This window comes from Spermophilus citellus (assembly GCF_964194105.1).
Source record: "Spermophilus citellus genome assembly, chromosome: 9".
NCBI lineage: Eukaryota > Metazoa > Chordata > Mammalia > Rodentia > Sciuridae > Spermophilus > Spermophilus citellus.
This window is the reverse complement of record NC_138191.1, coordinates 22,335,573-22,351,967: the sequence shown is the minus strand read 5'-3', so window position 1 is coordinate 22,351,967 and position 16,395 is coordinate 22,335,573. Positions and strand designations below refer to the sequence as shown.

General features: G+C 42.7%; 1 protein-coding gene across 1 annotated transcript in view; it reads left to right on the top strand.

Moving 5' to 3' along the window:
- The first annotated feature begins 3,914 nt into the window (after window positions 1-3,914).
- The window catches only part of MOV10 (Mov10 RNA helicase), a 25,303-nt gene continuing 12,822 nt past the window's right edge, over window positions 3,915-16,395 (top strand). The window contains exons 1-2 of the mRNA XM_081306096.1: window positions 3,915-3,934; window positions 4,307-4,524. Coding sequence (XP_081162222.1) covers window positions 4,388-4,524 — 137 coding nt within the window. The 5' untranslated portion in view covers window positions 3,915-3,934; window positions 4,307-4,387. The remainder of the gene's footprint in view (window positions 3,935-4,306; window positions 4,525-16,395) is intronic.

Genomic DNA, 16,395 nt, shown 5'->3' with positions numbered 1-16,395 from the left:
AGCTACTGATGACCTGTGGGAAAGGCTTTTTATCCTGTTTCCCAACAGAGAACCAGAGGGAGTTTCTTCACCTTCCACCCAAGGTCAGTTCAAATTCCCACCTTTTTGAGGGATTTTTAATGTATTCCAGTCTTGTAATGCAAACAGTTTCAAACATTCTTACCTTTAACTTGACAAACCTTGTCAGCCTATCCCAAACTATCTTATTGATTTCCTTATTCCGGAAAGACTTTAAAAGTTGAAATCTCAGGCTATCTAAAACCCTTGGTTACTTGTGTAAATGCTAGGAAATCAACCCCCCTTGCCAACTCCTGCAGAGACCCCCTGACTTTCTTAACCTTCTTCAGCAGAATAATTGCTTAAATTGTTCCTGCTTTAGCACACAATGATGAAATCACCCTACGGTATCCTGGGCCAAAGGCTTCCCATAAAGGAGTTTCCTATGAAGCCTCACCTCTATATCTGGGTTTGAAATGACACTGCTGAAGGCTATTTGTTTCATCTGAGCCTCCTTGTTTGTCTCTGTTGTTTGCCTAGTTCTAGGGCCAGTTCTGTTTTATAATCAACCAAAGCTCTAGATGCTAGACTCATCTAAGCTCATGAGATAACTTGGCAAACCTTGACACATTCTCTCTAAATTCAGAAAAGACCAATTTATACATCTGAATGCCAATTTATTAATTTAAAGTTCTATATAGAACTACCAAGTTGAAGCCAGGCATCCCAGCAGCTCAGGAGAGTGCAAAGCCAGCCTCAGCAAAAGCGAGGCTCTAGGCAACTGAGTGAGACCCTGTCTCTAAATAAAATTCAAAATAGGGCTGGGAATGTGGCTCAGTGGTAGAGTGCCCCTGAGTTCAATCCCTGGGACCAAAAAAAGAACTACCAAGTGAATCAGACACTCATAACTGCCTTCAAGTTGTTCAGCAACCTACCCTGTGGAAAATCAAAGTTTGGAGGGCTGGGTTTGTGGCTTAGCAGTAGAGCGCTCACCTAGCACATATGAGACTCTGAGTTCGATCCTCAGCACCACATAAAAATAAAGATATTGTGTACACCTACAACTAAAAAAAATATTTTTAAAAGCATTCTGTTGCTGGGCACAGTGGTACATGCCTGTAATCTCAGCAATTTGTTAAGAATCTGTTAAAAAAAAAAAAAATGCGTATGTAGCTCACTGGTAAAACTCCCTTGGGTTCAATCCATAGTACCAAAGATAAAAGTGTTATGTATATGGATATACAGGTGATTCTCATTATTCATAGTAGTTATATTTTATAAAGTCTGTGGACATGGAATGGGTGAATACTATGACTTGTGCCTGAATAAAGCTAATCTGAGGAATTTTCACTGGAAAGCCTTCCTGTACTTAGGAACACTAAACAGCACTCAGCACTACCCTTTGGGGCCATTTTAAACAGCAAAAAGCACAAAGTGGCAAAACAGCATCAAATGGTCCATGAAAAGGACACTTTTTTAAAATATGAGGGCTAAAACAAGGCAGAAAAGGACACTTTTTTATAATATGAGGGCTAAAACAAGGCAGAGCATCAGAGTGCTGTGCCTCAGTTGGGAACGTGTGTACTGGGAACTTGCCAACTTTTCACTGCTCTACATGTCCATGAAGGACCAGAAGACCACTGCAAGATGATGTGAGCCAGGCTGGGTTCCACATAAATTTTACTAAATACATGAATTTGTAAATACAGGATCCTGGAACAATGAGGCTCAACTGTTGCAGCTTCTCCTTTGGTCTGTGGTAGACTGACCAATGTCAGTATTTTAGGTTTAAGAGCTATTTCTAGTTGCCTTAGGGAGTATAGTTTGAACAATATTGGAGAACATTCAAATTCTGAATTACACAACCCAAGTAACAGTTCGAGTAATGAAAAAACAAAGCTTCTACCTGCAAAGTAGTATTATTGGGAGATTTACTCCATTAGTGATGTTCACCAAAGTTAACTTTCAAACTGCCTTCAGTGCTGTTTGGACTCACTAAAATAAACTTTAACTACTTTGAAGTGCAAATAGATTTAAGGAAGGCTCTGCAGAAGCTGGATGTGAAAGGTGAAAACTTAATGAAAGAAGCAGTCTGGGTTTTTCCATGTGGTGGATTTTTATATTGGTCTGGAAACCTCCCACCTCAGTATTATGTATTTGTGGCAGTTATTGAGGTTTCTCTATCATTGGCTTGTGCAATGTAAATAATATTACAATGAACCTGGGATCCTCCAAATGAGAGTGCCCTCAGTGCTCTGTGCATGTTCCAAAATTGAAAAAGTCCTTTAATCTGGTGATACCCAGTTTTAGTTTTTTTTTTTTTTTTTTTTTGTAGATGGACACAATACCTTTATTTTTATGTGTAATTAAATGCCCAAATATGTGGCTCAAGGGTAAGAATCACCAGCCTTTAATGAATGAAGCCTGTGTGGTGCCAGGGATGAAACCCAGTGCCTTGAACATGCGAGGCAAGTGCTCTACCACTGAGCCACAACCCCAGCCCCCAGTTTTAGTTTTAAGAAGGTAATATTTGACCCTGAAGGAGGCCACTTAGTTTGTGGGTGGGGTTTTCCTTCACCTGAAGTAGAGTGATCTGTGCTCTAACAAAAACCATTCTAGACATCTAGAGCCCCTGTGTGAAAATAACAATTACAATTCCACCTGAAGTAGACTTTCCAGATGAAATTGATTTTTAAAAAGTTCCACTGTAACAAGGCCACATAGTAATAAAATTTTTACCCGTTTTAACTACAAAACAATTGTTTTAAGGACATCCAGAAGATAGGTTTGCCCAGAGAAAGAAGGTTATGTGTTCAAAAATAATGGGGACTTAGATTTGCTGGTCAGAATTGAGCAAGACCTTGGGTTTGGGTATGGTGGATGGTAGGTTAGGTTTTTGAGATGGTAAGCAACAGCAATTTTTTGTTCACCATCTGTACTCCTCTGGTGCTTCATCGGGTAGTTGGGGGAGGGGGAAAAAGGGTAAAATCTTTGGCTGCGCTCCTAGCTCCTAGTTTTTTCCTCTACTTTGCATAATCGATTTCTACAACATAACGTTTTCCCCTGCTTAATCTTCCCCATCCTTATAGCTTTGATTCTCACTGACATTGCATTTCCTGTTGCTAAAGCCTGATATTCCTTATTCCTGGCTTTCCTATACTGTTGGCCTGGAAGAAGGTACAGGGTTAGCCCAGCTGGAGAATGACTTGGATTCTGGACATTTCCTCACACTAGGTTAGATTGTGTGGCCTCCTATGGAGAACTACTTGAGAACAACACAAGCTGTTATGTATTTGGAACTTCTTTATGATGTATTTGTATATTTGATTTAATTTTTTATATAATTATCTTTATCCCATCCTACTGTGGGTTTCTGTTATTTCTTTCTCTAGGATAAACACGCAAAAGGCTTGTTATATTTGTTTTGGTGGTAGCTCCACCCCTTTATTCGTCTAAACAGTTTCTCTTCCTGGTACTCATGCTGTTGCTGTTAACCATTTATTGCCTAACATAACAGTACCTTGCTCTCAGGGACCTAATTTTATTTTGATGGCTGGGGCAACCCTTACTTAAATACTACTAACAATTAAAGAGCAATACAGACTGGAGTGTAATTAAGTGCCCAAATATGTGGCTCAAGGGTAAGAATCACCAGCCTTTCAACATAATGAAGCCTGTGCGGTGAAGAAAATGACTGTTCGTCCTGGCAGAACCCCTTGTCCCTCTCTCCCACATATACACACCTTTATCTCAGAGACTCCTAGTTCTTTCACCCCAAACTTCTTTGACTCATGCCTTCCTCCCTGCATCTGAGCCCAAGCAGGGAATATGGGGGAGGGGGGCGTGACGCCCGCTTGGCTGGCGTGCTGGTTTATGTCTCTGCCAGTCTGGGGGAGGTGCTGGATGAGCTGCCCTAGTCCAGCTGCAGCCGACCCAGGTCCCAATCCCTGCGCTTTGCTCTTCTGCTTTTCAATAAGTCCTGAGGCTCTGGAGGGTGGGCGTGGGAGTAACCCTAGCAGAGGTTCAGAGGTCCTCCTGGGCTGTTTCGGGGGCCCTTGGCGATGGCCACGTTCAGATACTGGCTGGAAGCCAGGGGAGGGAGCTTGGGGTAAGGGGAGGGCCCTGAGGGAGGGGTCAGACTCCTTAGGAAAGAGTTAATGCGAAGAGGGGGAGGGGATAGGACGAAGAGACCAAAGGGAAGGCTCAGGTAGGGAAAGAACGGCGGAGGGAAGCCTGGTGGGGGAAAGGGAGCTTGCAGGAGCAGAGGGTCAGAGGTAGGGGGCTTCCCCCTTCTGCACCCTCATCGCAGGGCCGCCAACTTCAAGCCGCGGCGGCGACTTTCAGTTTCATTTCCACGGACCCTCCTGCCTGGGCCGCAGCCGCCGCCGCGATGCCCAGTAAGTTCAGCTGCCGGCAGCTCCGGGAGACGGGCCAGTGCTTCGAGAGTTTCCTAGTCGTTCGAGGACTGGACATGGAGACAGATCGCGAGCGGCTGCGAACCATTTATAACCGCGACTTCAAGATCAGGTACGGGCCAACGCACCCCCGGCCCCGAATCGTGGGCCCTGTGCGCCGCCAAGACTCCCACGGGGTCCAGCCTGCCCGCAGCGGGGCGCGGAGGACGCAGCTCCCTGCGGCTCAGGCCCGTCCTGGGGCGGCGCAGACCTCCCTCCCGCGCCTTGCCCACGCCCCGCCAGCGCCGCCCGGAGCCCGCCCGTTCCGCACGGGCCGGGCCCCTGCGCGGAGTCCCCGCGGAGAACCTCCCGGGCAGCCCGCCCCCTCCCCCGGGACCGGGCCCAGAACGGGGTCCCGTGCCCACGCGCTGCTGGCGGGGCCGGGGACAGTGCTCGCGGTGGGGGAGGGGCGCCTGCCTAGGGGCCCAGCGTCGCGGAAGCGCGGGGAAGGCGCTGTCTGGCTGCGCGGGCTTGGCGGGCACCGCCACCCGAATGTTGAGGGGCTGCGGTCCCGGGGGTCCGCTGTCTGGGAGACCCAATGTAGGAGGGAAAATCTCAGGGAGCCCTGGAAAGAGAAAAGGGGACAAACTACGTAGGCACCAGACCTCCATTAGCACCTGTGGCTTCTCCATGGAGACCAGGGCCAGGGACAGCCTCCTAGAGGCCCCTTTTACCCTGTGGCTTAAAGGTATTTGGTCTCCTTTTCCTGTTACCACCCAAGTGAAAATCAAAGAGACTTCTGTCAAACCATAGAATTGTGTTTCCAAAACACCTCTATCAACAGGCTACTGCCTTGGGAGGAAAACCAAGAAACAGTTTAACAGGGATGCGTATGAAGAATTGTACAAATAAATACGGGAACGGGAATGGGGGCTTAAGAACAGATCTCCTGAAAAAGACTGCGTTGTAGCCGACCAAGATGGGTGAGATACGGCTGCCATGGTTTTGTGCAGGTCTTACACTGACTTAATAGGAATATATTTTGGGGTAGGGGAGGAGGTAGGGATTCATATTGACCAAATAGATCATATCTGGAATATCGTTTTTCATAATTGATGTCACGTTTTTAGAGAAATAGTAATGGGTGTGAGCACCATCTGAGGAAGGGGCAAAAATGACAAGGACTGCTGCATGCCCTCATAGGGTGCTAGGCACTTTAGGGATTACAAAGAAGAAAAAATACACAATCCCAAGGGGAGCAATAAAGGCTGTGATATGCATATAATATCAGCGTATGCAATATACTATGCTATGTGATAAAATTAAAAGAATGATAATAGAGATAGTAAAAGGCTGGAGGCCAGGCGCTTTGGACCACACCTATAATTCCAGCAACTCAGCAGGCTGAGGCAGGATGATGGCAATTTTGAGGCTAGCCTCAGCAAGTTAGTGAGACTCTGGCTCAAAAAATAAAAAGAACTGGGGATGTAGGAGCAAAACTCCCCTGGGTTCAATCCTCAGTACAAAAAGAAAGAAAAAGAAAGCAATTACCTTTGGATCACCTTCATATCAATACTTTCTGTACATGAATTAGTCTGTTTCCACAGAGTACAACATGGCTTTAAACACAGGTCAGCTACTTCTTTGGCAATAGGACTGTTGCAGGAGGGGAGGGAGATCCGATCTCATCTTCAAACATGCAAGCACAGCTGGGGATTTATAGTCAATGAGCAGACGAAGGGGTCTGCGTATAGGAATTTACCAAGAGGAAACATCAAGAGTTGGAGAGGCGGGAATCTTGCTAAAATGACCTATAGGATTCTTATTAAAGGCAGACCAAATACTTATATATCAAAGGTGGAGAATAAGGAACTGATCATCAACTGTGAAGTGTGATCTTATATCAAGTGTGAGAGAATTCTCACTCAGCCAACTTAGACTTGTTGCTAAAACTGAGATAATCTAGAAGAGGGTTCAGGGGAGCCTGGCTGTCATTTCATCAAGGAGAGTCTTTGTCACTCTAAACTGAAGATACACAATATGTTTCACTATAGGGAGAAAATCAGCTCTGTTGGATTGCACACTGAAAACCATGGACGGATGAATTGGGGGATTTTAAGTAATTTTTAGGCTTTTGTTGTTGCTGCTGAGATGGGGTCTCAGTTCAGGCTGGCCTCATACTTCTGGGCTTAAGCCATTCTCCTGCCTTTAGCCTCCTAAATAGCTGAGACTACCATGAGTGCTATTTATTTATTTTGCAGTGTTTAGGGTATAATCCAGGGCCCTCCTGCTTTGCTCTTCCTCTCAGAGACATATTGTATGCACTTGTTTTTTATGCAAATAAGATAGTACTCCCTTTAAACATTAGAATGTGATGTAGATGGTGGCAATGACCTTGGGCTTGAAGGATAGATAAAATTTCAGTACATCATACATGGAGGAAGAGGAGGAGGAGGAGGTTCATCTCCTATTATAAGACCCAGTCAAAGAAACAGAAATGTTTGCCCTAAAAAGAGAAAAAACAGAGAGGACAAGGTAGTTTTTATATTCTTGAATATTTTATAGACTGTCAGAGGGAAGAATGTTATTCTCCTTTGTCACTCCAAAAGGCAAAAACAGACCTTGTAGACCTTCCCTTCCTGCCCACCAGGAGAGGAGATTTCTGTTGTGATTAAAGAGAACTTTCCTACTCACTTTTTTTTAATATTTATTTTTTACTTTTAGGTGGACACGATGTCTTTATTTTTTATTTTTATGTGGTGTTGAGGATCGAACCCATCCCGCGCATGCCAGGCAAGCGCGCTACCGCTTGAGCCACATTCCCAGCCTTTCTACTCATTTTTTTATTTATTTCATTTGTCCTGGGGATTGAACCCAGGGGTGTTTTACCACTGAGCTGTGTCCCCAGCTCTTTTTTTATTTCTTGAGACAGGATCTTGTTGAATTGCTGAGGCTGGCCTTGAACTTGCAGTCTTCCTGCCTAAGCCTCCTGAGCCACTGGGATTATAGGCAAGCCCTCTGCCTGACTTCAGATTTTTCTATCTTTGAGCATATTTGCATCTGCCTTCAGTTCTCAGCATAGAGTTTGAATATAGTAGATGCTCAATAAATGCTTACAGAAGCCAATTGAATTAGTAGAGTTGATCTACAGGAGAATAGGCAAGAGGGAATAGTATGTCACCATTGTCAGTAATTCTAGGGACATTGCAACACACTCCAACTAGGTTACTTTATGGTGTCATGAAATGCTCTTCTCTCAACTCTTTCCTTTTCCAGTCTCTTCTCATTCATGTAGCAAATGTAGTTAATAAAGCTCTACTATTTGTGTGTGCCTTGGTTTCTGTCTCCAAAGTTGTAATCTAGTAGGGATTGTCAGATGTCCAGACAAATGCAATATAGTACTAAAGTGCAAGTATGGTGTTTAGGTAGCTGGAGTTCTATTCTGGCTCTGCCACACAGTGGTTGCATTTGGTTTTGAACATTTATCTAATCTTCCATCTCCCCAATTTTAAGAATATGTACAATAATGCCTTTCTCTCAAGGGTTACCTGAGGCCAAAAGGAGCTATCGTTTTCTTAGCATTGCATTCCTAGCATATTGCACGGGCTTTGTAAGTAGCAGCTCTTCTTGGTACAGTGATGATTTAGGAGTCTTTTGGACGGAGTAAGGACTGATGCCTCAAAAGGTTTCTGAGATAAGATGATTCTTACTTTAGGCTCATTTTTTTTTTTTCAAGAAATATTGGCCTGGGCTGGGGATGTGGCTCAAGCGGTAGCGCGCTCGTCTGGCATGCGTGCGGCCCGGGTTCGATCCTTAGCACCACATACAAACAAAGATGTTGTGTCCGCCAATAACTAATAAATAAATAAATATTTAAAAAAAAAAAAAAAAGAAATATTGGCCTAGTGCCTCCTATGAGCAAAGCAAAACTGCCCAGTACCAGAGATATACAGAAGGAATCTGTTTATGGAAAGGGGTAGCAATTAAACAGATAAGTTTATATATGTACACACACACACACAAACACACAAGTTGTAGGTGGACATAGTACCTTTATTTTATTTTTATGTGGTGCTGAGGATAGAACCCAGTGCCTCCTGCACCAGACGAGTGCTCTACCACTGAGCTACAACCCCAGGTAACTCTTTAATTGCTGCCATAATGAGTGCTTGTAAGAAAAAGTCCAGTGTGCATTGAGAGTATATGATAACTTGGAGACCTGATTTGGTCCAGGAATTAGAAGTTTCTGGGAGATAGTGATTTTGGAGCAGATTTTTTTTTCTTCCTTTTGGTACTAGGGAGTGAACCCAGGGACACTTACCCACTGAGCCATAATCCCAGCTCTTATATTTGATTTTGAGACAGGGTCTCACAGAGTTTCTTAGGGCCACACTAAGTTGTTGAGGCTGGCCTTGAACTTCCAATCTTCCTGCCTCAGCCTCCAGAGCCACGGGGATTACTGATTGGATCAGAATCTTAAAGGATTAAAAGGCATTAACAGATTCAAGAGGCAAGAAGGGAGCATTCCAGACAGAAGGAACTACACCTTCAAAGTCTTAGGGTGACCTCGGGAGAACCCGCTAACATGAAACCAGATGGAGGCAGAAGCTGGATGGATGTGCGGGATTTTTGTTTGTTTTGTTTTTAATCTTAACAGAAATATAAAAGCATAGAAAGTTTCAAAGTAGAAGACTAACAAAGTAGGATTTTAGAAAGATCATCTGGTTTCTGGCGTGGATGGTGCCTTGGTGCTTGGATCTCTAGCCACAGTAAAAAGTACATTTTACTGGGGCTGGGGTTGTGGCTCAGTGATAGAATGCTTGCCTAGCATGCATGAGGCACTAGGTTCAATCCTCAGCACCACATAAAAATAAAATAAAGATATTGTATCACCTAAAAATAAAAAATAATTTTTAAAAAAGTACGTTTTACTTTGGTGCCAAGTATATACCACTTTCACAAAACAGAATGTGATACTGAAATAATACATAGCCTCACTCCCTGCCCTCTGGTATTTGTATTCTATTTTATCTTAGTTTTATACAAATCCTGGTCTAGCTGGTGTGGTGGCACACACCTGTAATCCCAGCAATTTGGGAGTCTAAAGCAAAAGAATCACAAGTTTGAGGCCAGCCTGGGCAGTTTAGCGAGGCCCTAAGCAACTTAGCCAGACCCTGTCTCAATAAGAAGGGATGAGGATGTAGCTCAGTGGTAAAGTGCTCTGTGGTTTCATCCCCAGGATAAGAAAAAATCCTGGTCTCCAACATTAATGAAGGAAGCAACTCAGAGTTTGTAAAACATGCAACTGGATATCCATTTATTTTCACTTCCAAATCTGATATTACATTCTGAAATAACCATTCCTGTAGCTTTTGGCCTTTTCTGAACTGGGTCTAAAAAGATTAGTCATTGTTCAAGCAACAAACTGTAGGGGCCAAGGACAGAACAAGGAAGACTAAGGATGTCCACAAGGGCAGGAAATTCTGCAGAGGTGCACAGTGATCCAAGTTGCTGGGAACAGCTGCAGTACCACTAAGGGTGGGTTGATTAGAGGCCTGGCAGGGTATAAGAGTCTGTACCTCAATTTCTTCCTCTTTAAAATGATAGTTGCTACTTCAAAGGAACGTTGTGAAGATTAAATGAGATAATGGGGAAAAACAAAACATGAAGATGAAAGAAGAAAAGGAGGTAATGCATCCAGGTACTTAGAACAACATACAGTAAGACCTCAATAAAGTTTTCTGTTGCTGGTCACAGTGGTGTGCACCTGTAATCCTAGCCACTCGGGAGGCTGAAGCAGAAGGATCAGGAGCTAGAGGCCGGCCAGGGCAACTTAGTGAAACTCTGTCTCAAAATACAAAAGGATTGGGAATGTAGGTGCTTGGTACAGTGCCCATGGGTTCAATCTCCAGTACCAGAAAAAAAAAAAAAGTTTTCTGTTCATGAGGAGGAGGAGGATGTTGTGTTTGTTTACCATTGTTACCATGGAAGATCTGAGTGTGCCTTATGAAAGGGCGGCTCCGGAAGCTGAGGCAGGAGAATCTGGAGTTCAAAGCCAGCCTCAGCAACAGTGAGGTGCTAAGCAACTCAGTGAGACCCTGTCTCTAAATAAAATACAAAATAGGGCTGGGGATGTGGCTCAGTGGTTGAGTGCCCCTGAGTTCAATCCCCGGTACAAAAAAAAAAAAAAAAAAAAGGTTAGGTTTAATTTTGTAGAGTGTGGAGTTGTGAATTGAGAAAAGAAATGATTGGATTTGTGTTTGATGATCCTGCCTATTTATGGGATGGGTCAGAGAAGGGATACAAAGCCAGAGGTAAAGAGAACAGTCAAGAAGTCCTCAAAAAAAAAAAAAAATGAGCAAAGGATATGAGCAGGCAGTTTGCAGAAGAAATACAAATGACTGATAGGCAGAAGGAAAGATCATTGACTATATTAGTGATAGAGAAATACAGACTTAAGCTACCAATTTTTTTTGTTATCAGAATGTACAAAATTTTAAAAATTGAAAATTTCTGGATTAGGGACTTGGAAAAGGGCATTCTCAAACTCTTGTTAGAACAGAAATTTGTACAACCTGTTTAGAGAGCATCTTGGTAGAACTTATTATCTAAGTTGTAAAGTCTCATTGACTCAGGAGTTCTACTTCAAGGAATTTGTCGGTTATATTTGCCTGTAAGTACAAGGATTTTTGTGCAAGGATAATGATTGTAACGTTTTGAAAATCCAAAAATTATAGGCAGCTTAACTGTGTATTACTGCAGAAATAAACACATCACATGCGTTTATATCCTGCTCTCCTCTGCAACTGTTCAAAAGAACCAAGAGCCTCTAAAGGGCGTGGTCATGGAAGGGCACCATGGTGGTGGAAGTCTTCTGCAGAATAGTATGGTAGATGTATAATCTTATTGTGTGTGTGTGTGTGTGTGTGTGTGTGTGTAAAAAATCTGTTTATATATGTATACAAAAAATGAAATTTGTTTGATTTATCTCTCAGTTAAGCAAGCAGTTGGCAATGAGGGGATGAAGGCCTTTATCATTTTATCTTAGGCATTTGTCCTGTTTAAATGTGTTGTTTTAACCCTTTTGGTGACTGACCTTTCATTTTTCTCTTTATGCATTCATACTTATTTTACACCTATGATCCTCATGTATGCTTTTTATTGTGGGCCTCTCAGCATCTCACATCCCATTTCCATTTCCACATTCTACTCTACACTCAGGTAGTATCAACCAGGGTATTTTTTTTTTTTTTCTGGTCGTTGTTTTTATTAAAAAGGGATTATGGGGTTGGGGATGTGGCTCTGGGGTAGAGTGCTTGCCCAGTATGCAGGTCTGGGTATGGTCCCAGCACTACCAAATAAATAAATAAGATAGAATAAAAAGGGATTATGTGATGCAAATTTTCAGCATCTCACTTTGCTTTTCTTCTTTCTCTTTTTTTCCTGGTACTGGGGATTGAACCCAGAGCCTTGCATGTGTGTATTCTACCACTACGCTACATCCTCAGCCCTTTTTAAAAATTTTATTTTGAAGCAGGGTCTCGCTAAATTGCCCAGGCAGACTTGAACTTGCAATCTTTCTGCCTCAGTCTCCTAGTAGCTGGAGCTACAGGGTTATAGGCACATGCCTCACTTTTCTTAATTAGCATTTTACATGTCTGCTTATCAATCTATCCCTCTATCTTAGTCTTTCATGATGCATTTCTAAGTAATTTATAATTATAATTTTCCCCTTAACACATAGGCATGATTATCATTGAGAGTTCAAATTTTATTATGGTTCCCTCCCCGATTCCCCCCCCCCTCTCTTTTTTGGCAGTGGGGATTGAACCCAGAGGCTTAGGGTCTTGTTGAGTTGCCCAGGCTGGCCTTGAACTTGGGATCCTTCTGCCTCAGCTTCCTGAGCCACGGGGATTACAGGTGTGCACCATCATGCCCATCAGGGTTCTTCTTTTTTATTTTAAATTGTGCTGGGGTTCAAAGGCAAGGCCACATGCATGCTAAACAAGCACTCTACCACTGAGCTACCTTTTTTCTTTTTAGTAAAATTTACATTCAGCGAAGTGGACAGAGTTTGCAAACTCATAGAATGTAACACTTAAATCCCCCAGATGGAGATGCAGAGCATCTGGTCACCCCAGAAGGTCCCTGGTATCCTTTCCTAGTCAGTCTTCACTTTTACTCACCCAGAGGCAACCCTTGCTCTGATTTTTCCCACTAGGGAACTTCATATAATACAATCTTACACTTTGTACTCTTTTGTGTAAGGCATCTTGCACTCAGCATAATATTTTTTTGTTGGTATCCAATTTCATTGTCTGAATCACCAGGTGGTTTTATTTATTTATTTATTTTAGTTGTGGATGAACACGATATTTTTATTTATTTATTTTATGTGGTGCTGAGGTTAGAACCCCATGCCTTACATGCGAGAGGCAAGCGCTCTAGGGCTAAGGCACAACCCCAGCCCCTAAGGGTAATATTTTTGAGATTCACCATGATGTGTGTAGCAGTAGTTCTTCTCACTAAGTTCCACTGAATGAATATAAATGAGTTTTGTATTGTGTATCTGTTCCTATTTCTGCCTTTTTTTTTTTTGAGGTTATTTTGAATCAAGCTGCTATGAACATCTTGAACAAATAAAATTGTTTTGTGGACATAAATTATAGTTTCTTTTGGAGATAGATGTAGGAGCAGAATTAATGAGTCATACAGGGTAGGTATATGTTTAGTTTTCAGGAAACCATCACAAACCATATCTTTCTCCAAAGTGATTGTACCATTTGGCATGCCAACCAACAGTGCAGTGAGAGTCCCAGTTGCCTTGTCAGTGTTTGCTGTTGACGTCCTTTAAAATTTTAGCTGTGTGACTGGTTCTGATGCATTCTTTATAATGACTGCATAATATTCCGCAGAGTGTTTACAGGTTAGTCAGCCATCATTACATTGATGGACATTTGTTTCATTTCCAGTTGTGAAAATAAATGTGAATGACTTCAGTATCCCTGTGCATGTGGTCTTACCCATTGATATTTTTCTTTCCGTGGGATACTTTCCTAGGAATGGGTTCTAGGTCTTAAGAATACCTGTATTTTTTGTTTTTGCTTTGTGTTTAATCTATTTTAATAGGATACCTGTATTTTATTTTATTTACCTTGGGTGCCCTCAAACCCTTGGGCTTCAGTGATCCTCTTCCCTCAAGGTTAGGAGTAAGCTGCGCTTGCGTGGCTAGGATCCCTGTGTTTTCATTGATCATAAATGTTTCCATAGTACTGCCCCAAAAAAGCTCATAATACTTTACATTTCTACCAGCAATGTATCAGTTCACTTTTCCATAAACCATAATAGCAATCGATATTAGAACTGTTTTTCTTTTTTATCAGCCTAATAGGAATAAAACAAGATCTCATTTTTATTTTAGTTTGCATTTCTCTACATCTGGGGCATATTCATACTCTTTTGGTCACCTAGATTTGTTCTTCAAATTAAATATTCGATTTTTCTATCAAATTGCTCATCTTGTTAGTTTGTAAATTAAGCTTAACCCTTTGTCATCTGCATTTCAAGTACTTTTTGGTGTTTATCTGTTGAATTTGTTTATATTACATTTTTTTTTCATTGCTGGAGATGGAACCCAGACCCTTGTGCACTAGGCAAGTGCTCTACCACTGAGCTACACCCTTAGCCCCTGTTTATCCTACTTCTTGCCATACAAAATATTTTTTAATAGTAAAAAAATGTTTGTTTGTTTGGAGGGTAGTGGGGATTGAACTTTAGTGTCTGGCTAAAAATGTGTATTTTTTAATAAATTTTAAAACCAAGGTTTTCAGTCTTGGCTAGAAAGTTATCCCTAGAAATCTAGGTGACTAGATGTATGTAACACAAAGTGTGGGGGTTTCAACAGATGCGCCTGTAATCTCAGCAGCTCAGGAGGCTAAGGCAGGAGGGCCACAAGTTCAAAGCCAGCAATTTAGTGAGGCCCTAAGCAATTTAGTGAGACCTTGTCTCAAAATAAAAAGGGCTGGGGATATGGTTTAGTGGTTAAGCCTTCTTGGTAAACACCCCCCCCAAAAAAAAAAAAAAAAGAAAACAATAATATTAAGTTTGTGATTTAAAAAAATAATAATAATGGCTATCACTTTATACCAGGGATAAATTAATTTGAGTAGGAGTAACAGAAAATTATTTGAAAAGTATTTAAGGGCTCACATCGATAGTAGAAGTTGCAAAGATGAGTTCTGTATACCTCTGTGCCCATGCAGAAGTTTCCAAAAATAGATTTCACATTAAAATTTCAATTTTGTCTTCTCTCAAAAGCCAGAAGATCAGATCATCTTGGGCCTCTGTCCTCTGCTGGCCTCATGGTGGCTGGGGGTGGGGAGCAGTTGTCCCCTGTAGGGCGGGCATGCTGTTCCCATTTTTTCAGTCCCACAAAGCCCCCTTTTCTCCCAGCACTGACCGAGGAGCCCAAAGCCACATTTCAAAGTGCCTGCACTGTTGTTTTCTTACACCACAGTTATGAGAGACATATAGTCATTCCTACAGGAATGATTCAGAAATGGGACTGCAGACGCTGTGGGCTGGGGCTATGGGTGTTAAGATACCTGGCTTTTGTAAGCATTTTAGTTTGTGCCCCAACCCATGAACCTGGTGATTAAAAGACTCAGGGGCCCTGGGTAAAGTTCCGGGTGGTCTCTAGATTCCAGTCCTTTTATTACTGGACCCCTCATTTGGACCTGACACCTGATTTTGAGAAATTTCCTGATTCTCCTCCCGCTCTTGAGGGTTTTTTTCTGTTTTCCCTTCCTTCCTGGGAAGATCCCAAACACTTCCTGGGTCATAAGTACCACCTGAGGACTCCCTAATATTAGGCACTGACCCTGACTTTGGCCTGAATTCTCAGTTTCTGACTCATGGAGGCAGAGCTGCCTTTGGACCAGAGGAATCTCAAACCCAGCATGTCCAAATCCAAATGTCATGGTCCGTTCCTCCACCACCTCCTCCTCCTGTCTTTGCCTCCTGTCTCAGGGATGTTTCCCAAAACCAAGCCATTGATCTGGGTATCCTAGACTCCTTCCTCTTCCCAGCCTCTATTCTCCCTCCTGGTAGTTACCAAATTCTGCTAATTGACATTCTAAATCTGATGGATCTGGCCCCTCTTCTGTTCCTATCACTACCTTGTTCAGGCCTTTGTTCTTTTAACCAGACAATTGCAATGGCCTCCTTCTAACTGGTCTCCCTGCCTACAGTCTTGCCTCCAGCAAATCCATCCTCCAATCCTGATGCCAGAGTGATCTGAAATGCAAATATGATCTTGCCACTCCCCTGCTTAAAACCCACCAACTGCAGTGGTTCTGTAACCGCAGGGTAGCCTCTGACAAGGGCTGAAAGTAAGTTGTTACTACTCCTACTACTGCCACTATTACACTACTAATACAAATACTAATAATAGTAGCTAACATTTATTGATCATTTTCCATTATGCTTTCAAATGATTATCTTTTTAAAACAAATTATAGCCAATTCAAAGTTTTCTGAATGATACTGCTCTCGTGTGCCTGGGGTGAAGGAGAGGGGCAGAGTTACAGGCAGGGGGCACCAGGGAACTGTTCCTAGCCATCAGCAATCTTATCATATGCCCTAGAAAGTGACCATGCTGATTTAGCTTCAAGAGTTAATAGGGATTACCATAATTCTTAGGAATGAAGATTTGCTCTCCATCCCTACAAAACATCAAGGGAGGGTGTCAGTCGCCTGGATCTTGAACGTGTCCATCAAGTACCCCACATGTGGGAGTGTCCTTGGGCTCCTGGGGGTACCAGGAAAGGGGAGTGAAGGACTGCTGGCATTCAGGGTCAAAAATGCTTGATCTGGTCCCTGCCTACCTCTGCTGCCTCCTGCCACTCCCCTCGAACTTCTCACTTTAGTGCAACCAAACTGTATGTGATACTAATCATCACTCACTGTTACTGAGGTCTCCTATGTGCCAGGTGCTGGGCTAAGT